We start from the raw sequence: 22,453 nt of genomic DNA on the forward strand, positions 1-22,453 counted from the left end.
GGAAAGTCGAGCATGTAAATGCGAGAAAGCTAGGGGCAGGCATTCGACCGAGCAATCGATAATCTTGCTTTTTGTTCGCGATGCAACCCCGAAAGGTATTCATTTGGCGGTATAAAAGCCGAAGGTTTCGATACTTTGAGACGGTTCGACGTCGCTTTGTCGAAAGCCACGAAGAGCCACAAACAATGGGAGGCACAAAGTCGAAAAGGTCGCTAAATGATAATTCAAACTAAATGATTCCTTCTCATTAAACCGAAGAAGATAAGAAGAAGGAAACAGTTATTCCATGCCGAGAATCGCGCAGCATCGATCCTACGAAAATACATCGTAAAATCGAAAGAGATCGTTGTCGTGTCTTTTCTACGGTAATGCTCGGCGAAATGAGAGCGGGAATTCTCCAAAGTCCCCTCGATTGGATCTGGCTACCCTACCTTGTCGAAGGGTGTCGTCCCGTTTAGCCACTGTTGCACAGGGACGTACGCTCGTCGTTCATTAGTCCTGCTCGTATAGCATACATTATATATATACTACGTAATCGTGTCAACGCTGTAACATCGATTTATTTAAGATCGTGCGTTTTCCCGTAGATGGTATCGTGGACACGCAAAGGGACAGCTATGTATGTATGTATGTACAATAATGTACATCGTGGGACATCGAACTCGATAGAGTCGTCTAGGTTTGTCAGCTGTCGAGAATGCCAGAGCGGCAAGAATTGGTCGGTTTCTGTCGGTCGCGAGAGCGAGAGGCGCACGAAATCAGGTAGAATTCGAAAGACGGTTCGTGCTCTCTAGTTCGTGTCGATATTCCGAGTGAGGCGGTGGGATGGCTCGTATCGACGGGAAAGAGCCGAGAGCTTGACAGAAGCGGACAGTATCAGGTGGAAGGGAGTACATAGAGTATAGAGGGAGAGCACCCCTTTCGAGTACGGCCCTGCAACGTGCCCACCCAATAAGGGTGCGTAGTCGGCGGCGCTCAGTCTCGTCGGAACGGTCAGTGAGGTAGGAGGTTTTGTTCCCGTAATATTAGAGTGTCGCGTGCCGGCCGCACTGCGGCCGTGCCTCTTGCTCTTCTCAAACGGTCCATACAACACGTCTCAAATAAGAAGTGACGCGCATCTTTTCACGCGTTTTAATTTCTCCAACGTGGAATCGTCGAGTAACCGTTCGATTCACGAAGAAGTTGATCGAGATCGGCGGATTTCGGTACTTTCGAAGCGTAAGAAGAGATCGTAACTGATGGAGGATGACGTTCGATGGAAAGCAAGGTAAAGCATTACTTCGAATACGTTCCTTCCGAGACCCCAATTCCTTAACGTTCGTTATTCCACCGAAAGCTTGACAATCGGCAAACAATCACTTCCCTACACTTTACTCATTTATGGACAAATGACCGCCGTTCGGATCAGATTTGTCTCCTAGCATCCGAACATACGACTTTCTCTCTACTACATACTATATAAACGAAATCTTATTGGCGATTGTATCGCCTCTTACCTCCTAGAAAAGAATCTTAATACCGTAATCTTATTAACGTGACGATAAAAGCGGCGATACTGTGATATGGAATATTTGGAGAATAACGCAGGTTAAAGGTTGTACAATAGACGGTGGGTCGTTGCAATACGATGCGTCGACGCGTAAAAGCTGCCGTCGTCGTTGCATCCGTTTTTTTGTCCGAGAGAGAAAAAGCACGTAAACGTCGTTTCGTACCAACAAAACGAACGTAGACGGACAACTTCAGTTCGGCATGGTAAGTGTGGTAACCGTCGTTTGCGCGGTTTTCCGAATCCAGTGCGCTCGAGTCCGTCGCACGCTAGCCATTATCGTTACATAACCTATATACGTTTGCGAACGCGGACCAATTCCACACGAGGAGAACGCCTAGGACGGGACGGTATGGAAGAAGCAAAAGGTTCGTCGCGATTTTCCAGTTATTCAAACGGTTGATCGGACGCGGTGTAAATATCTACGAGTCTCGAAGGAATTTTGAACAAAGAAACGAAAATAGATTTCGCGTCGCGTTCCATAGAACGAAGGACCAATCAGTTTCAGCCGCTTCGAGAGCGACCGCGTCTACGGAACATAGAAACTATAAAAATGCTTGTTCCCTCGTTTTCTGCTTTCCTTTCTTTTTATCAAGCAGCAACTCCGTCATAACTTTTCGCTAGATATCGTTTCATTGTTTGCGCTCCTCTGGATAGGAGTCGAATTTCCAGGAAATATTTTCGCGGATAAACATGGAAAGGCAGAGAGAGAGAGAGAGAGAGAGAGAGTTCGCTCTATCGCGAGTAAGACAACTCGGGGAACGATTAACGTTACCGAGAGTCGTGTCGAAGGGTAGAATATCTTCTTCGAGAATAATACGTAGTCGAGATACTCGATGAACGCGTTCTATCGTGCGATACGGCACGGCTCTCGCGGCCGGAAACGCGAGCCGACGTGCGATATCATTTGTTCCCGGGAACATCGCGCGCTAAGGCGTGGCGTTTCTCGAAAGGCAAAGAAATAAAAAGGCCGAACGAAGAAAGACTCGCCAAGAGTTCATCAGTCTGAAAATTTCGTACAGAAGTCTACTCGAAGCAAAGTGGTGACAGACAGGAAATGATCGTCACCCGAATCAGCTTGCGAAGGAAACGCTCAAAGGGGAAACACAAAAGGGAGAAGACAAGTGCGAACGGGATAAGACAGTCCGCGGTAGGGGTAGTGGTGTATAATCGACTCGCGGTGTGCTTTATTTCGAAGATTCGCATTCGTCGGAGTTGAGAAAGGCGAGACTAAGATTCTCCTTCTACGTATCTATTCGTAACGCGAGTCTGATGAGTGCGAGCCGTCGCATCACGCGTCATGCGACCAATAGATACGGGCGAGCGAATGGATGGATGGATTATTTTTGGTCACGAGGATCCTCGTGGAGGGTAGTTGGCTCGAATTAGCCGTTCCGATAGAGGGTGCGCCGACAACTGGAGCAAAGGGGACGCCTTTTGCTATTTCTCTCGGCCTCCATCCCGATTAACGTTTCGTTTAAAGTTGCTAACGAGTCGTGTAAAACTTAAAATAAATTGCTCTTGCGACTCTCGATCGTTTGTGTTTGAGCTCGTCGATTGATGGAAGAAAAGCCATTCTACATACGTATACGGTACGTATATTGAGGACCGTTCTCTCGTTTTAGGCTTTCGATAAACCGAACCAAAGCTCTCGAAGAAAACCGGGCAAGGTCGAAAAGTATCGGAATACAGGCGTCTACGCACGACGAGTATCTACGTACTGGCGAGTCGCCAACCGACCGTCGATCGTTCCAATCGTTTCGTATATTTTTCTAACGCGCATATTTTCACCTCACGTCATTGTCACGAGAATCTTTCGGGGAGAAAACCGTGTTCTAGCAAGGGAATACCCGTTATCTTTTGTTCCAATGAACCAAACGAACCTACAAATTAGCTTTTCATTTTATCGAGATACCAACGTTAATCGGAATTAGATACACGAGCGAACGATCGACGGTCGAATCGTTTCGCGTTGTATTCCTCCTGATCCCAATTCGGACATTCGAATAGTAGCGACGCGACTTCTTAAGTTCGCGCCTTCTTCGAGAACAAAGTTACGCGTAACGTTTTATTTTATAGCTTGATTTACGATACAGCGAAATATCCCAAATCGAGTGACTACGTAACGATGGCTGTACCGTTGTTCGACGATTTTCAGCCTGGGACCGAACCAAGCTTTACCTCAGTGTCCTTGACACTGACCGAGGTTTGTCATTTCCTCTTCTCTTTATATTTTTCCCCAGTCGCGGATCCAGTCGTTTTCCTAACAAAGCAAACTTTTCTCACTGTGTCGCATCGACCGATTTCGCAACGAAATTCACTAAACAGTCGATGATCATGGTCGGTAATTACGATTTAGAAAGCTGTCGCCATCTTGGATTTCGATGATTTTTTTAACACGTTGTAGAAATCAACAGTCCGAACAACATTTTGCTTCGCGTGTTATTACCGGATTCTTTTAGTTCTTGGATATTTGAAGAAATCTATCGGTACCATTCCAGTGAATTTTGTCCGTTTTCGAGGTATTTGCAAAAAATTGTCGATATTACTACAGTGAAGTCCGCCTATGATAATTGTGCATCCGTGACAGCATATGCGTTAGTATTGGTTTGCCGGTCACCGTGAGGCAACCGGATAGAATGACACCTAACCCGGGCCTATATAAACTATAAACAAAAGATAAGAATTAGGTTTGGTTTAGGCGTGTTACTTCATCCAGTCGCCGCGAGACGCGCATACGCTCTACGAACGCACAATTATCATAGGCGAACTTCGCTGCAGTAATATCGATAATTTTTTGCAAATACCTCGAAAACTAAACCGAGTGGCGGTTATATGTACAGGAAAATGACATTCGGAATCGTATATTAAATATATGAAAATTACACGTCGCATATATTAAAAAAATGATCGACATTCAAGATGGCAGTAAACTTTCTGAATAATTACCTCAGAGTCAGCGCACTTGTGACCGCGTTATCACGGAGTTACATAATTTTGGCAACCGTCCAACTCGAGCGGAACAAGTCGTTTAGGTTAGAAACAAACGCGCGGTTGCGATCGCTTATGTGCCCGTGAACCGTCGTCGATGACTCACGGTGTTAACGTTATTACGTACTCGGAATTGTATTTATGTATAGATAATATAAGCGATATGGATCGAGCGCAACTCGATCGATCGCGCTGTGCGACTTCTCGCGAAACAAACGCGAGATACGCTTCCGTGAAGAAACATAGTCGTCGGAGGTATCAGGAATGCAATGGCAACGGCAACCGGGAAAAGGAGCTGGCGCGCCGGATCGATCCGGCCGGTCAACGAGCAAACCGATCGAGACTCGAACCGTGAAATCGCGGCGACCGACTTGTTTTGTTCCTCGTTCGAGTTTACGCCTGAAAGGGAAATGTTTCGAGAAAACGCGGGGGTGGTGATGAGCGAAGGTCGAGCCGCGGCATGTCGTTCGGACGAGAAAACAGATCTCGTGAAAAACGAACGTTGCTTGGATCGATCGATCGATCGATCGATGGGATCGACCCGTAGATCCCCCGGCGGGGGTTGCCTGGGACGAGAGCTGCGAGAGTTGCCATGGCGACCAACGTTTGCCCCGGCACGGTCGTGGTCGCTACCTCCGCTGCTCTCCGAACCGCCCACGCGGCTGCTCGATCGAACCCTTTCCGAATCCCATCTTTCTAGCTAGCCGTTAGCCGGTACTCGCTTTTTCGCGTCTCTTCCGCTCGTCTACCAGTCGCGATCTCTCCGGGCCCACGACTACTTTTTCTCGAGAACCTCGCGTTCCCTTTCTCCCGTTCTCGATTCCTCGAGAAGACCGCGGTATCGCATCGACTCGCTTCGCGCTGTCGCCACAGTCTGCCGAAAGCGGCTCCGCATTTCCAGAATTCTCGTACGCTCGCGCGTTAGCTCGCTCGCGCGAGAAAATTATAATCAACAACGGGTCGATTATTTTTATCGTAGCGAGCGACGTTGCGTCTTAATCGAATTAATCGCATCATCGTTAAGCGTACGCCGATCGCACTCTGACCTCTTCGCTGTTCGACGCGCGATCGAAGGGTTAAGGACCGCGCTTCTTTCTTTATACGCGCCTCACAACGATAACGTCGCATCGATTCGATCCACCTTTTTCTTCCTCTTCTCGGAATATCGTTGCACGCTACCGCGCTCTACCTTCGATGCCTTTCTTCGCCGTCGGAAATACGATGTCAGTGTGCGAATGCGTCCAACGAAATCCAAGTCTTCCCGTTGGGCAAAATAAATGCTGCTAGTTCTCGAGAACGCCATCCCTTGCAACTAACAACGTAATCCACGAAAAAATGTAAACTCCGACTCTAAATTCAAGCGAAAATCGTAACCGCGAGCTCGCCGGCTTTGTATCCTACGACTAGACGACGAAGATGAAACCACCGTATAGCGTAGCGTGGCGGATCGTCCATTGTCTTGGTCGATTGTTTTCTCCTTACGTTTCTCGTTCGGCGTGCGTTCCTCTTTCGTCCAGCCTAGCACAATGGAACGACGCTCGAACAACAACGCACGTCGTGCTGCGCCGTTTTCTCCGAGTCGACGATTTTTTCGAAATGGCGAACCTCGACTTCGCAATTTTTTAATCGCCTTAACCCGCGCGTCTCCCGTTCGTCGCTGTGCTCTCTTTCGCGAAATATCGCAAACGAAAGTCCGCTTGCCTTCTTTCTCTGCCTCTTTTACTACGATTCCCTGTATCTCGGAATCATCTAGCCCCACTGGTTCCTTTTTCTTCGCTAACCGAGATAGGTTAACGCTTAGGCAGCAGATGGCGTTGTGGCGCTGCGTCGAAAACAAGCGACAGCTTTCTTCACCCTTTTCGCGATCCGAATTTCTTCTCTTTTTTATTCGTGCATCTTTCGCGCCCTTCGTTAGCTTCTCCTTCGACTTTTCTTCTTTTCGCGTAAAATTTCGCCGCTGCTCGAAGAAAGATGTGTCATATCCATAATAACGATAAGCCGTAAAACATAGACATAATTTTCTTGCCGAACGCCTCATCGAGAGAAATCTTCCAAGGTCGTCGAGAGGAACGGTAGTCGATCGATAAAGTCGATTCGGGTTTTGAACGAAACTAAACAGACGACAGCTTTCTGCGAACATCGCGCATCGAGGCGGACGAAACGAGCAACGTTACAATGCCGCTGGCCGTGCATGCTCATGGTTCGATTCTCCTTTTGAAATTGAGTTTTTCGTGGTGGGTGATCAGGACACAAAGCCGAAACAATCTAAGTATGCTTCTCTCGCGTTTTGTTTCAGATCTGTTGGGTCGCATCGTCGAGGAATGGACAAGGTGCGAGGAGAACAAGCAACGCGTCGGCCTTGCACGCTAATCGGACGAACGGCGGCAGGCTAGAAATTGGCGAGAACAGGAAACGTTCGCGAGCTTCCGGAAACTTTGTTCGGCTCGATCGCTCTAGGCTGGCTTGCTCGCGAAATGGATCGATTCTCGTCATCGCCGTCGATGACGTCGTCAGCGTCGTCGCCGTCAGCGCCGATGTCACCACCGCCGTGATCGAACGCGAGTCGAATTCGACGATCCCGCAACAGACCTGCAATCTCCAACACGGCGGGAGGACAGCTGATCTTTGAACGAAGCCTCGCGCACCGTTGGCCGATCACCGTCGCGCATCATGTTTGGAACGAAACTGCGCACATGGATGGAAGCACATATCGTGCGATCGAAAAAGAAAAAGGACCGAAAGGGCAAGGGGGAAAAGGGTTTCGACTCCAATTCCAATTCTCCTCGAAACGGGTCTCACAGATCTCCCGCGTTGCACCAAGTGAGTATGTTTCGACGTGGACCATACGAAACCCTCTTTTGGTGTTGTTTTGCCGCGACGGTCTCCTCCTCCACTCTCTCAAAGGTGAAAACGAGAGTCGCGGAGCAAACGAGCGAAGAGACGAGAGACGGGCAACGGCATCGCACTCTCTCTCTTTCTCTCACCTTCTGCTTCCGTCGACTCGCTTTCCTCTAGCAGCCAACTGCTATCCAATTAGACCGGTATACCGATTGTACACGGGAGTCGACTCTTGCGCTTTACCAGGTCGCTTCCATCGCGCAACTCTCTTCCATATCAGCCTTCGCGCGATTTTCCGCCCCTCCTCGATTTCGGAAGAACCGTGAGAACGATTGCCGACTTTGGATTGTCTGGATTCGCAGGTTCATCCGGTAGATTCGCCGTCGAGGAACGTGGACGAAATTCGATTGCACGGAGAGGATGGTAATCGGTGCGGTACCGTGACCGCGTCCTCTGGTACGTCCGCGGGCACCGGTAGCGTCAACCTCTCTTCTCCGGAAAGCGCCTACAGTACCGGATACTCGACGGACGGTACCTCACCCGGGACCAGTTATCCGCCGGAATATTACATCAACATCAGGACCGGAACCCATTACTTTCAGAGTAACGCGAACGTCAATGCCGGCACAGCCACAGGCAACTACAGTAACAACAACAACAACAACAACAACAACAACAACAGTAGCAGCAAGAACAATAACAATAATAACAACGGCAGACCGAAGAAACCGAGCGATTCGTCGGATTTGCCGGTCGCCTCCGCTTCTTTGCTCTCAGGACGCAACAGACATGGAAGGTTCGAGGGCAACGTCGAACCTTCCGTTTCTGGCTGTGTCACGATGTTCTCCGCGGCAACCACGACGATGGACAAGTTGGGGAAAGACGTGGCTCGATCCAACGAGTACGGAAAGACGAGTAAGGTAGGTATCCCGATCGGGATCCGTTGTCGTTGGTCACGCAGGGCAGATTCAACGGAGAGGAACGGACTCGCGTCTTCGTCCTTTTTAGATATCGTATCGACGGACGTTGCAAAGTGACGCGATACGCTTTGCCAAACAGATCGGCGATCGTCTTCCGCAAGAGGATCTATCGGTACAACGATCGGCGCTACCGAAGGAGAGGCGGACCGAGGAATCCTTCTCAGCGGAATCTTCGAGGAGCAATTTGACCGAGCCACCGCCGCCTTCCTCCATACCGCCGCCATTGCTCTCACCGACCGTTCAATCGCCGCGCGAACGCTCGCGAATCCGGACGAATCCGTGGCTGTCGGCCAACTCTTCCGGCTCGAGTACCACCACCACCGGCTTCAAATCGAGGTTGAATATCGACGATACCAGCAGCGGTTCTGGCCTGAAGCTCACGGAGTCGTCTGGAAGCGCGAGTGACGTAAACGCGAGCAGCGCGCGAGTAGGACGAGCCAGAAGAGAATCGAAACAGGAGAGTCTCAGCGCCGGAAGGAGTCCGTTAGTATATAGCAGAGTTTTCTTTGCCTCTCGAATTCCGCCGCCGAAACGGCACGATCGCCGATCTTTCTTCGAATCGAAATCTTTTTCGTAGGATAAATCAAAATTGGAGAATAGCATCTGGCATGGAGATTCGGCCAAAGATAGCTTTATCCGTGCAAAGACGCAACAGCAGCAGTAGCAGCACCAGTAGCGGCAGTAGCACTAACAGCAGCAGCAGCAGCGGCAGCAGCAGCGACGGCGGTAGCAACGTAAGCAGCGTTGCCGGTAGCAACGGCACCGGCGGTAGTAGCAGCAACGACAACGAGGACGGAAATAGGAACGGGAATGAGAAGGAAAATGGAAACGGAAACGGTAATAGAAAAGGTTCGTCCGCGTCGTCGATCACGCGAAGCGCCAGGTCATCCGAAGACGATATCACCTTGAACGAGATGATGGGCAAATTCGACGAAAGTTACGTTTACGAGAAAGAGACGGACATTTTGTCGGACAGCGATCCGACCGATTGCGAGGACTACATCGAATCTCTGTCCGATCTGGACGCCGTTAGAGACGGTGCCGATGAAAACGATCCTCTCGGCAACGATGACTTCGATTATATCGACAACGGTTCGTTCCTCGATCTCGACAATCTCGATTGCACCGGACGTTTCACCAACACCGGACACTGTACTTATTTCGCGTTCGCCGGCGAACTCGCTCGACGAAGCAGCAGACTGCGAGAGTCGTTGATGAAGCGAAGGAACAGGGACGACGCGGCGACGGCGGCCGCGGCCGCGATGCTTCAGAGGTATGTGCATGCGCAAATTCTATTTCCTGTCGGCGATGAAACGCGTCGCGCCTCTGTTCGCAGAACGATCAGCGCGAAGAATACCGCGAAGAAGCAAACAGCGCGACACAAGAAGCAACCAACGGACGAGAAGCAGCAGCAGTCGAGCGAAAAACGGAAAAAGAGATGCTCGCAGCGCAGGAAACCGAATTTCGACAAACGCGATCCGAATACCAGCGTAATAGGAGGAGTCGTTGGTCGCAATAACGACCGTAACGGCGACGACGACCACAACAACGACGATGACGAAGAAACGGCGGCAAACTTGAACCGCGTGCTGGTCGAGAGAATGCTGCTTAAAAACTCGGGCTTCAATCAGGGTAGTAGAAGCGTCGGTGGTACACCGATTTGTTTGCGTCGCAAGAAACAAAATTGCGACGTGAACAAAAATTTGTCACCGCTCCGATCGACCGACGAACGATCGTCTGCCGGCGGCCGGCTCGTCACCGGTGATCTCGATGTCGTCAAGAGACGTTCCAATTCGGTACGCGCGCGCGCTCTAATTTCTACCTATCTACGTATATCGGCCTATCCTACGTATACCGATTATACCGATATATCGGTCCTCTTTTTTTTTCTTTCGATCTACAGGTGAGCTACGTGAACGGAAACCTCGTCAGGCGGCGGCTAACTACCACCGACAACAACACCTATATGGCAACGTTCGCCTCCGAGATCGCTCTGATCGAGGCCGATAAGGAAGCGGACAAAAAGTATCGAGAATTGATCCTCGAGGCAGAGAACATTCTGGTGAACATGCAAAAGAATCAGACCAGCCTACCCATCGTACCATCGCCCTCCCGAAAGTTTCACAACGGACTGACGAACAAACGGGTCGAACTCATCAAAAATACAGAACTGAATATCGAACTTGCCCTCTCCAAGAGTAGAAACTCGCAGCCGGAATTGCAGAGTGGCAGCATCAAGGATCTCGAGCATACCAGTCCCAAGAGGCAGCAGTTCGTTCAACCATGTTCCCCGATGCGACGATTCGTCGAGCGAAACGTTTCCCCACCGGTGCCCGGTGCCACGGCAGCCACGTACCAATCGACCTCGATCAAATGCACCATCGACTCCCCTCTCGTTTCGAGAAGAAAGGCGACGGCGACGATGAGCCAACGGCAGTCACCCGATAAAAGTATGCTTCGTTGCTCTCGGCCGAGAGTTTACGAGAATCAGGATCCCGACGACTACGATGGACGGCGAGTGAACACGATGATGGCGTCCACGACCGATTCACCATCGACGGTGACAATGTTCAATTGCAACGGTATCGTCGGTTCGGATCAGTGCGCCACGCGCTCTCGAACTTGCCCTTACCTCGTCGACAGGCCTCGCTGCACCTTTTTATCGCACACAGATTCTTTCCCCGGAATAAGTCGAAGAGAACTTCGCACCTCGAGATCGTCGCTCAACGCCGTAACCAAGGAGGAGGGAGTAACGTCGAGTTCCTCGGACTCGGAGGACAGATGCGACGTCAGGAGGCGAGCACCTCTAATGACTTTCAGGTTAGCGTGTCGAACGCCACATCCTTGACACCCACGTTCCCCCGTATCCGCCGATTTTGTTAGAGGCACCAGTTTTAAAGAATGCTCTTTTTTTATCCTTGCAGGTCAGTCGATATGGGTCCCATAAAAGAAGGATCCTCCTATTGTCCGCAAAGCGAGCCGGTCAAAAGGAAAGTGTACGCAGGCAGTGCTACCTATGGCAGGATACAAAAAACTTTAGGGGAGCACGTCACGTTGAGAAATTCGGACGGGGATACCGCCACCGACGATACCGGTAAGCAGCCCATACGATAAGTCGTGACAAGTATAGACAACTATCTACTACGCTATCCTTGTCGTTCACAGATGATTCGAGGAGATCTCTGAAAGAGAAAGTGGCTAGGCTTCGGCAAGAACGGTTGGCCGCAAACGCGTCCGTAAACGCTCAGGATTCGCAGATCTTCCAGCATCAATTGTCCCGACTGCGAAGGCAAATGCTGATGCAAACGATCGAGGGCCTGAAGCGAAGTCTCGAGGATCAGTCCGCGACTTTGAAGCAGACGTGTTTGGAACCGGTAATGACCGATCGATTGCCCTGAACCGATCGCGAAATCGAAAAGAATCGACATCTCCTCGTAAAATTGGCTCGCGATCGGCGAATCCGGCCGGTCGTGTCGCTGTGGAACAGTCACGACGACGACAACAACGACGACGGCGACGACGATTCGCGCATCGAAGATCATCGAGCGACGATCCGCGACCAACAACTTAGGCGCGGCGCACGGTTACGCTCTTCTTCGTGTAACGTTCTGCCGAATTATAACATGTGATGCCCACGAAACGCGTCGAGTCACCGTGAAACGACGATGATCGACGCGAACTAGCCGAATTTCTATCTATCTATTCGTTTAGAAGGGAATCGATCTATTTTTCTGCCTGTTTATACACGGTAAGGGAGTCAAAATTAAGAATATGAAATATTTTCTGGGCATTGTTCTCGCGTTTTTTGCTCGACGTGTTAAAAATGATTACGCCGCCGCGACTGTACGTGATCCCTTCGAGTCGTTTCAGGAAGAATCGCATTCAGTGGAACAAAACCGAGAAACATCTTTTTCAATTTGCCGTTCTTACGATCAATTTGCTCTTATCGCGATTCGTTTTCTTTGTCTTTTATTTTTTCTTTTTTTTTTTTTTTCAATTTGTCTTTTAACTTAACGATCACAAACGATTCGCGTACTTTCACGGGCCTATTCGTAGATTAATTCTCGCGTCGACAGCATGCGCCGGTATCCCAATTTTCTCGTACATATACATATATTAAACTCGTAATGTTCCTATTTCTACTTCATACTTGCTACTTCCGAAGATAAACTGTCAAAGTCACAACGGACTAGGAGCAAAGTTGTCGTCGATTCCGTCGGTCGGTCGGAACAAACATTTCCCGTTAGTATACCAAAGATAATAATCTAGCACGGTAGTATAGAATCGTTTAGTTGATAATAGCATCATATGCTATATAGACGTTCATAATATTAGAAAGCTACTACTAGAACGTTTTCTTCTGAGTTTCGTAGAAAAATGATATTGATTCGCGTGGAGAAATCGTCGAGAGATCTTCCAAGATCGTCAGAATCGAATTCTTACCGTCGACGATCAGTTCGATTCGTTGCGTAAAATATAATTCTGTTTCGCTGGTTCGGCGCCGATGATATTCAACTCTGACGGTCTAATAGACGAAAAATACTTTCAGTCACGGTGATATTTTTGTGAGAATAGACTGATAGCGTTATCGACATATTATATCTTTAGACTTAAGCGTTCGATGACAATTATTTCTTTGTGATTTACATATACGTTTCGAGTTCTCTCTCGGTAAGAGACGACAGTTCGTAATACGCGCACAATATTTATGTTTGTGTTAGATGTGCTAGAGACCATAGTAAAAGATGTTAGAGAACAATAGTGGTAGCGAATACTAGTACGCTAGCTAGTTAGCCAGTTATCGACTATACAATGTCGTAATATCGTTTTTTTTTTTTTTATCCTCTCTTGTGATTTATTTTGCCCGTTTCGTTGGGCACTGTGATTGCAACTTTCTTAGCCAGTTTTAAAGTTAACGCCGTAACACGTGAAATACCTATTAATTTCACAGTGAATCACGGTTGGCTCAGGTCAATTCATTCGCAACTTTTATACCCGATACGTGTGTATCTATACACTCGTATACATATACACACATATATGTATATATGTTTAATTTTTCGTTCGAGAAGATTTAATTTCTACTTTATTTTTACTTTATACAAGTAAACGAATATTGTTATCATCATTGCCATCATCAACATCGTCATCATCGTTATTATCATCATTGCCATCATCAACATAGTCATCGTTATTATCATCATTGCCATTATTATTACGACTATAATTTTCTTACGCGGAGAAGCTCGTTCCGGTCTGAATTAGCGTAAACGTGATATGTCAAGTATATGCTGATACGTTACTACGAAAATTTCCTAACTGAATATTGTTGTTTAGTATGACAACTTTATATTACTATTATCACCATCATCGTCATCGTCATTCGTCATTATCGTTACTATTACTAGTACTATTATTATTGTTTAGCAGTATCATCGTCATCGTCTTTATGGTTTTCATTACCTTAACTAATTAAGTAGACCGAAACATTCCGAAGGTAAGTACGCACTAAAGAACGAGTTCTAATCGCATAGCTGACTAGTCTTGTTCAAACTCTTCTATGGCTTGTTGATTGGTTAACGAATAAAATTTTCAACCTCCCCCCTGCTAACGCGCAATGCTAGTCACCCGGTTATTCAGGTGCAGGGTATAATCGGCAATTTTCAATCAACTTGGAAGAGTTATAAAATTATTGTTGCAAATTTCCTCTGTACTAAACCATTTACGAGGTTAAATGGTCTTTTTTTATATGATTATGAATAAATTATATTACGTCGTTGGAAATGTGCATTCGTTTACCTTGGTATTCTTTCCTACACGATTTAACGATGTCGCTAATTGCGGCAGATCGTCTTACTTTTTCTTTGCCTAGCTTATAGTAGTAGCAATAGTAAGTATCTATCCTGTTCGTATTATAAATATGTATTTATTATATCATAGTAGATTTGTGTATACATGAATGTGCAAGAACGTGTAAATCATATTCTATGTTTTCAATGGCAACAAACAAATAGCTTTTTATTATCTAGATTAGAAAATTACAAATTTCAAATCGATATAGGCACCTTTGAATGTCTCTGCTTACATAAGTATTTAAATATATGTATGCACAATATATGCGCAGATTACACATGTATGTACATTGAAACAAATTGTTTAACAGAATACCATTAAAGTAGAGTATCAGCTTAGTAGTGAAAAGATGAGCAAACAAGGAAAAGACACAAAGCTAAAAGAGAATCTATCGCCTCTATTTTTGTAAAATTTATATTGAATTCAAAGTATTTCTATTTTTCGTAGAGTATCCCATTATGTGTGAATCGATTGCAGTAACAACAAGCACGTAAAACTTATTATTTCATTCTTTCAAATCTGTGTTCTATTTCATAAATTCCAACAGGTTCTTTAATCTTGTCGCAATAATCAGCCCACTCTCCTTCGCTTAAATCTATATCTGTAAATACTTTTCCATCGTTTACGGCTTTGGCAGTCCATCCTTCTCTTGCTGAGAAATCACTAGGTTCGAGGCCCCGACAATCGAATATCGCTATCGTTTGGAATTTCTCCTGATCGTTCGCGAGAAACGATTTGATGGAATCCTCCAAGATGCTCATGGAATTTTCGCGAGAACAAAGTTTGCATTTGCTTGCAAAGTGATTCACCGAGTTTCCTCTTTGACTTGGAATGGACTCGCTCAAAGATACATAATTCCATTTTTCTGATACTTCGCCACAATTGCAGCAAGTAAATTTGAGGTACCATCTAAATTCTGTTCCCGATGGCTTCAGTTCCTCTATATTTTCTAACGTAGCTTTTATCTGAAATGCTATCTTTACCATTCTGATAAGATCTAGCTCTCTCCCTTTTACGACAGTTCCACGCGTGCCTTGATGTTTCCTATATTATTATATGTATATGTATATTTGTTAAAATAATATAACCTTATTGAGGTTATGTTACAAACGAATGATTCGTAAATGTACAAACGATATTTCTCTCCATACAATTAATTGCACAAGTAACAACACATGGACGCTTCTACACAAATTGTCTCGTGTTATACTATACTGTCAATCGAGAGCTACTTTTAAACCAAGTATTATAAACGTATCGTAAATAGTTAAAGTATAATTTTTGAATCGTGTATGTGCGCATGAGTACAATACCCGTTGGTAATGTAGAAAATGATTTAACAAATATTCTACAATTTAGTTTTTCATCTATAATCGTACATTTATTCAGTGTACATTTATTATTACACGAGTTAGTGCTTTGGAAATGGTCTAATCAGGTCTCGTACAAAATCGTTGCAGTGATCACGTTGTTCATAACCTGGATATTTATGAATAGCGGACAAAAGAAATAAGCATGAGACGAACAACTTTTCTTTCTGCAGTTTGTTTTTATATTCTAACCACGTATTCGAATGCAGAAGATATTTTAGGTTGTGGTGGATTTTTGAAAAGTCACGCCGATATCGATTTTGCTAAAGTACAAATAAAGTTGTGAGTAGTTTATCGAGCAGTTCCTGACCGAATCAAATTACAACACAAATTACGACAGATAATGACTTAAACTTTCAATCTATTTAGATATACAAAATCTGGTAGCCTCAAAGATTCTACAGAGTGTGCCCCTAACAATGGATATTATTTCCTTCCTTTATACGATAAAGGGGAATACGTTTTGAAGGTAATAAGAAACAATATAAGAAAACTTCATAATAACCTGTTGTTTAATGTATATTAATTAAAGAAATTAATTAAAGCCATTGTATCTAGTTTTGAATATTAGTTTTCTGTTTATATATATTTAGGTGGATCCACCTAGAGGATGGAGTTTCGAACCTACAGAAATTTTATTGGTCGTAGATGGAACTACAGATGCCTGCAGTGAAGGCAAAGATATTAATTTTACCTTCAAAGGTTTTGGTATCACGGGCAAGGTAAACTATCCGTGTGAAATACATTTTATACAAAATCTAATATATATATGGAGCGATGAAAATTATTCTATGAATTATTGGCAGTATCGTTAAGAAATGTAATACGATTTAGGTTACCAGTTTAGGATCGGATTCTGGTCCTAAAGGTGTTACAGTATCATTGTATAAAGAAAGCAACAAGCAAGTTCCTGTTGGTACAACGGTTACCATGGAAGGTGGTATATTTTATTTTACCCCCGTACAACCTGGACAATATGTACTTGTTGCGTCTCATCCCGTGTGAGTACCATCAGGTTTGACTTAATTGTGTTACGAGACACGTCACATTGTGTTACTTTATTCTTTAGATGGATGTTGAAAGTAAATACCGTGAAAGTAACAGTACGAGAAGGCAACACAGAACTTCCTGATGGTAGTCTGGTAATTTATGGATACGATGTGAGCGGTCGAGTTACCAGCGAAGAAGAAGCAGTTAGCGGCGTAACATTTGTATTGTTTGGAGTAAGAGTTTCTTATATTTTTCTTTCTGATATTTTTCCTGTGCACCTTGTGAAATTAACAAAATTTGATCTATTTGTCTTGCGTTTGGTTAGAACGGTGTAGCTAGGAATTGCGCAACGACACCTATAAGTAAAGATCTCGAATCTAGAAAACCACTTTGTCATGTTGCATCGGATAAAAGTGGTAAATTCATGTTTCCAAGTTTATCACCTGGCGAATATAAACTTGTTCCGTATTATATCGGTGCTCAAACTAAATTTGATGTTCAACCGCCTGAATTATCGTTCAAAGTGAATCACAGCAGCGTCCTATTACGTCAAGGATTTAAAGTTACCGGTTTTACGGTAAATGGTATCGTCCGTACCGCTATCAATGGAGATCCTTTGCCAGGAGCGAAAGTTTTACTTTCTCAAAAGCAAATCGCTATAACGAATGAACACGGAAAATATGTATTGGATAATATAAAAGCCGGTCAATATATTCTGAAAGCTGAAAGCGGTACGCCAAGTTTAATCTCAATTATTGCCTTTCTGCGGAAAATGCGAATTTCAGTTATTTATCTTGCGTTTCACTTCCTATAACGCTCAGAGGACTTACTGTTCAATGACAAATCGGTCAAGATCTCTCCCAATTCTCCGGAACTTCCCGTTTTGATACCAGCAGCGTATAAAGTTCGTGGCAAAGTTACTTTATCGGCAGAGGGAGGTTTAGATCATCGTAAAGTTTCCATCCAGAATACGGCTACCACGTTTACCAAAGAAATTGGAATAGATACAATAACAGGTGAATTTTCCGCCTATCTCACTCCTGATACGTATCAATTAAGCGTTATTGTAAGTGCGGAAGAGAGAGCTAAAGGTCTACAGTAAGTTCATTGTCGTTGGCTTTTTGCCTCTTTATTCAACTTTCTCGATATCTCTTGACGTTGATATGTTTTCAGATTTTTCCCACTGCAACAAACCATCTACGTGTCGTCCCGACCGGTGGGCAACATTAATTTCTTACAATTAAAAGCTACGTTAACAGGAACGGTAAAGTGTTTACCAGAAACCGATTGCAGTCAAGCATCGGTAACGTTGAAGGTACTGGACGGTATCACGATAAAAACAATTCAAACAAAAGGTTAGATTTTGTTTTACCTTATACCTATCTGATGGTTGATCTCTTGCTTTTGGAAATTCTGCGACAATAAGCATGCGTTGAAATAAAAAAATAAATTTTATTTCACACTTCAACGATACGGGACGCTATAGAACAATATTACAACGCGTTCTTATTGTCGTGGTCATATCGGGTAATTGATCCACTCGATACTACTGTTTTGTCTGTAAAGTTTCCTTTGATCATGCAGCTGGCCAATACCAATTTACGGACGTATTACCCGGCCATTACGAGGTGTTAATAGACAATGATGTTTTTTGTTGGGCGAATCCCAGCTATAGAATTTCTGTAACTTCAGAACGATCTGAATTACCGCCCTTCGAACAAACTGGATTTTCTGCTACTTTCATATCTTCTCACGACACCACGGTTGAATATTCGAAAGCAGATGAATTGAAAAAATTAACGTTAGCTCTGAACAAAGGAAGCACAAAGCATTGCGTATCAGAACCTGGAATGTATACATTTACGCCAAAGAGTTGCCACGTTTATGAGAAATCGTCTCACACATGGGATACGAACACTGTTTCGCCTATTTTATTACATTCGACGGAGCATAGTCATATAGGAAACATTTTAAGTCGATCCGCATTAGATGGAATTAAAGTAAAAATCGAGGATGCAGCGGGCGAGGTTATAATGTAAGCGAACACGTACCGTATTTTTATACAACTTTATTGTATCTTCACATTTCACATCTGACTTAATGTTAATGTTTGCGTCATTTCTATTACATAGGCTTGGTCCATTGAAATCAACGCGTCACGAAGATTTGTATAAATATGAATTCGAATTTAAGGCAAAAACAGATAACGTTTATACAATAACACCGTTATCAAATATCCTTCTATTCAGTCCGGCATCACTGAAGGTATTAGGTGTGAACGATTGCCAAGACGATATTGCTACGTTCGTGGGCGACTTAGGGAAGGTGAGTGCTGTAATCGTTCGCTTAAAGTGCTCAAATGCGTTCGCTCAAATTCCTCGTCACGATCGGGGTACATGTTATCATTTACACGTTGCTGCGTATCGTACAGATAATTGCTGGTAGAATCAATCCACCACTGGAAGGAGTTACCGTGAAAATATTTGGTAATGACAAAGCTGTACCTATACACACGCTGGACACACAAGAAGATGGAACGTACAGTATTGGTCCTTTGGATGGGAAAATAGAATACAGGTGCGCACGCTTCATTCCATATGTTTTTTCTAATTCATTCGTTTATAATTCTTCGCTGTTTGTTTATCAGCGTTACCGCGGAGAAAGAAGGATTTGTGATCACTGGGCCTGATTCCAACGGAGTATTTGCAGCTCACAAATTGGCTGAAATCATAGTACAGGTTTCCGATCAAGCTGACAATGTTTCTCTACAGGTACGTACGAGTCTGGGGCGACTAAACTCGATAGCAAATTATGGAGTTGGGTTTGATTATTGCGATATATAGGGTGTCCTGTTGTCATTGTCTGGTGAACAAAGTTATCGAAAGAACAGCATTACCGGCGAGAATGGGAAATTAATCTTCAATTCTTTGTCCCCTGGCGAATACTATTTGAGACCCATGATGAAGGAATACCGTTTCGATCCTCCATCGAAAATGATCAAAGTCGTTGAAGGTGCCACGGTAAAGATAAATCTATACGGGAAAAAGGTCGCGTTTAGCGCGTACGGTTCCGTGACATCGCTAAATGGTGAACCTGAAGCCGGGTTGCTAGTCGAAGTTCAGGGCCAAGGAGACTGTGATAACCTTCAAGAAGAGGCGACCACGGAGGAGAACGGTAGCTTTCGAATCCGGGGGCTTCAGCCAGCGGTAAGCGAAATCTCTGCTTGTAATTTAAATTTATTCGCTTTTTACGTTTTTGTCACGATCAAGGGATTCGTCCTTTCAAAAGAGTTTCAACAACAACTTTGAAAGCAACTTGTCGTCCTTTCTTTCGTACAGTGTACCTACGCATTCCGTCTGAAACCGAACGCCGAAGTTAACGCGCACATTCAACGTACCAGTCCCACCTCAACGTCAATACAAACTTCGTCGGACATTCGAGGTCTTCGATTGGTTGCGTTTCACCCTATAGCGCGTACCGACGTCTCGGTACACGTCCTGTCGATGCAACCAGAACACTATCGTACATTGAAGGTAAAACTATGCAGGGAAGATACACCCGATTCTCCGATACACACGACAAGATTAAATACTCAGCAGTTGAGCAAGGTCGGTAGCGCTTACAATGCTGGTTTCCTGGTCCATTTGCCTCCGTTGCAGGCAGACGGTAAAAAGTACTTTGTGCAATTAGAATCTTCATTGTCTCATGCGTTACACAAGTATAGAACCATACCCTTTTATTTCGAGGCGAATTCATCGTTCAAGTATGTAAAATTAACATTCAACGCGGAACGTAAGGTCGATCATAGTGATATGAATCAAACGTCCGTAGTCGCGTTACCTTTTATCATGTTTATCGCAGTGGCGTTTTTCAATCGGGAAAAATTATGGTTGTGGCTGAACGCTTTAATCGAAAGGTGGCCAAAACCGGCGCCGATTTCGAGAAGCCCGATACAAGCTGTTCCTGTCGATCCGAGAGCGGACGATATCATAGTCGAACAAATAATGAATATTAACAAAAGGAAAACCAAACCACGCAAGGCGTAATTATTAGCAATTTTTCGATCGTTCCGCGATATTTTCAGTAGCGTTACGATGATTAATGCGCTCGCGAACGCGATACGATCTCTTGTCGATCGATGATCGATCTCGTTGCATTTTATATGTACCGTGTACATTATGTGCGTGGATCGATTTAGCGAATACCGCTTTATCGGAATACTTGGCGCCGTAAATGCATACGCCGACTTTCAAGATGAAATGTTCGTTGCTGCGTTTCTGAAGTATATATGTCACTTTCATAGATAATTATATTTTTATTATGCTGATATAATAAACGTAATTTTACTTTGCTACGTTCCGCTACAATAACGATTGTCCAAACGATAACATCGTACTTCTATGGCGATCACGGAGCAATAAACGCCTAGAAAACAAAAGATAAAAAGCTTTTTCATAAGAATAACTTGCGCTATCTTGGCGTACTTACTATAGGATTGACGTTGTACATGCATTTCATAAACATGAAAGTTTTTTCGCATTTATCTTCTGCGTCTAAAAAAAATAATTATCAAAATAATAGATCTATAACAGATAAACTCGCGGTCGTTACAATCGATGGAATACTTACCGACGTCCTTGCAACTATCGACCATTTCATTACCTATTTCTTTGTAAACATTTGGAATTACTTGTTTCAGTATGTTGTATCTTATTTTACCATTCTTGTCTATCTGTACTATGCAAAACGACAACACTGTTTTATAGGAAACGCGATATTATGGTCTAGCTAAGAAATACAATGCAGCAACATCGAACTTTACCATGTTAAACTTTTCCAGAACGCATTTAAAGTAACACTTCAGATTCTCATCTTCAGGAAATTCCCCGTATTCCGTACCTTCGATGGCCTCTGTAAAAGAAAGTCGTCGTTAGATTTAAACGACGAAGAGAAACGACATAGAAAAACGAAGGATCTGTGGAAAGTGTAGCTACGCATTTCGCCAACTTACCAAGCGTCGTCTTACTTTCGACGATACACTTCTTTCTATGTACGGATGTCATTCTCCTGAAGTCGTCGGGATCCGACTTGTTCGTAGAACATTCGGGTTATTTCCATTAAGAATGTAAAAAAAATAGCGAATCGAGATACCTATTACAATACTTACGGATATGGTACCTCCGTGGACGAGAACGAATTGCAACGTTAGAAGACAAATCAAAGACACGCAAACTGCCGCGGCTCTCATTTCTCCGGTAATTCGATGAAAATATTACAAACTCGACCACGCACGTCAGGAACGTCGAAGACACCAGAGTCAACTCTATACCGGCGCTACGAATTCGTACCATTTATAGACGTCCACTTATCACCACAACCGGCTAAAAGGATCGGTTGGCGTAATTTCGGGTTCATACGCCGTACAATTATTTGATTTTACTCGGCAAACAAACACGCCGCCTTCTTCGTCGAATGTTTATCTAATGATAGCGTCTAAACGCTAAAGGAGAAGTTAAGCCCCAACAACAATAGACATTTAGCGTAAATACAGCCGTGTAAATTGCAAGAAAGGCAGAATTATCGAACTCGTAGCCAGCGGACGGTAAAATACAGGCTAACGCAAAACGTTCAATTAATGTTCGAATTTCGTGCAATCGAGCATGTTCCTAGCTACTTTAATTACTTCCTGCTATGCAACGAATAGACCTCGAGATTGCACGAACAAACTGACCATTTTCTTTATAAGGGAAACGATGCATGTTGTCTAGGCAACATCTTACGGATAGCAAGATCATCGGATGTTGTTTCGATTCGAAAAAGAAAATGCGTCACGACAATACGCGTTACTCGAACGAAGCGTATTTCGTTCGCAGGCCATTCCTTTC

The 22,453-nt window shown here is 44.5% G+C and overlaps 3 protein-coding genes across 5 annotated transcripts; 1 reads left to right on the forward strand and 2 right to left on the reverse strand.

Moving 5' to 3' along the window:
• The first annotated feature begins 999 nt into the window (after nucleotides 1-999).
• Nucleotides 1,000-20,922, forward strand: LOC117158468 (uncharacterized). The gene is made up of 23 exons (XM_076618765.1): nucleotides 1,000-1,267; nucleotides 6,834-7,357; nucleotides 7,738-8,295; nucleotides 8,435-8,838; nucleotides 8,933-9,628; nucleotides 9,692-10,151; nucleotides 10,259-11,175; nucleotides 11,280-11,449; nucleotides 11,521-11,729; nucleotides 12,521-12,597; nucleotides 15,948-16,047; nucleotides 16,172-16,300; nucleotides 16,413-16,579; nucleotides 16,648-16,801; nucleotides 16,894-17,299; nucleotides 17,390-17,666; nucleotides 17,742-17,923; nucleotides 18,153-18,603; nucleotides 18,701-18,893; nucleotides 19,000-19,145; nucleotides 19,216-19,339; nucleotides 19,412-19,774; nucleotides 19,907-20,922. The coding sequence occupies exons 2-23, from the start codon at nucleotides 7,208-7,210 to the stop codon at nucleotides 20,612-20,614; spliced, it is 7,041 nt and encodes a 2,346-aa protein (XP_076474880.1). The 5' UTR covers nucleotides 1,000-1,267; nucleotides 6,834-7,207; the 3' UTR covers nucleotides 20,615-20,922.
• LOC117158475 (CXXC motif containing zinc binding protein) lies at nucleotides 13,182-15,513 on the reverse strand. Its single transcript, XM_076618762.1, has 2 exons — nucleotides 15,360-15,513; nucleotides 13,182-15,252 (listed from the first exon to the last, which is right to left on the reverse strand). The coding sequence occupies exon 2, from the start codon at nucleotides 15,192-15,194 to the stop codon at nucleotides 14,709-14,711; it is 486 nt and encodes a 161-aa protein (XP_076474877.1). The 5' UTR covers nucleotides 15,195-15,252; nucleotides 15,360-15,513; the 3' UTR covers nucleotides 13,182-14,708.
• Obp11 (odorant binding protein 11) lies at nucleotides 20,864-22,443 on the reverse strand. 3 transcript variants are annotated; one of them, XM_033337399.2, is made up of 6 exons: nucleotides 21,736-22,443; nucleotides 21,580-21,655; nucleotides 21,391-21,479; nucleotides 21,198-21,300; nucleotides 21,057-21,121; nucleotides 20,864-20,993 (listed from the first exon to the last, which is right to left on the reverse strand). In XM_033337399.2, the coding sequence occupies exons 1-6, from the start codon at nucleotides 21,814-21,816 to the stop codon at nucleotides 20,976-20,978; spliced, it is 432 nt and encodes a 143-aa protein (XP_033193290.2). In that variant the 5' UTR covers nucleotides 21,817-22,443; the 3' UTR covers nucleotides 20,864-20,975. The 3 variants fall into 3 exon arrangements, 2 of the variants coding, with proteins under 2 accessions (XP_033193290.2, XP_076474879.1); XR_004464424.2 differs by having other exon boundaries at nucleotides 21,057-21,300; XM_076618764.1 differs by having other exon boundaries at nucleotides 20,864-21,300.
• Between the last annotated feature and the right edge of the window lie 10 nt (nucleotides 22,444-22,453).

The sequence above is a fragment of the Bombus vancouverensis genome, chromosome 5, assembly GCF_051014615.1.
Source record: "Bombus vancouverensis nearcticus chromosome 5, iyBomVanc1_principal, whole genome shotgun sequence".
Lineage (NCBI taxonomy): Eukaryota > Metazoa > Arthropoda > Insecta > Hymenoptera > Apidae > Bombus > Bombus vancouverensis.

Bases quoted from the DNA above. Each gene is read 5' to 3' on its own strand.
- LOC117158468 (XM_076618765.1), top strand. From the start codon at position 7,208: ATGTTTGGAACGAAACTGCGCACATGGATGGAAGCACATATCGTGCGA. The intron at 12,598-15,947 runs GTTAGTATACCA...CAATCTATTTAG, and splicing joins GGTCGGAACAAACATTTCCC to ATATACAAAATCTGGTAGCC. The intron at 18,604-18,700 runs GTAAGCGAACAC...TCTATTACATAG, and splicing joins GCAGCGGGCGAGGTTATAAT to GCTTGGTCCATTGAAATCAA.
- LOC117158475 (XM_076618762.1), bottom strand. From the start codon at position 15,194: ATGGTAAAGATAGCATTTCAGATAAAAGCTACGTTAGAAAATATAGAG.
- Obp11 (XM_076618764.1), bottom strand. From the start codon at position 21,816: ATGAGAGCCGCGGCAGTTTGCGTGTCTTTGATTTGTCTTCTAACGTTG. The intron at 21,480-21,579 runs GTAAGTTGGCGA...TTTCTTTTACAG, and splicing joins CGAAAGTAAGACGACGCTTG to AGGCCATCGAAGGTACGGAA. The intron at 21,301-21,390 runs GTAAAGTTCGAT...TGCATAGTACAG, and splicing joins TTCTGGAAAAGTTTAACATG to ATAGACAAGAATGGTAAAAT.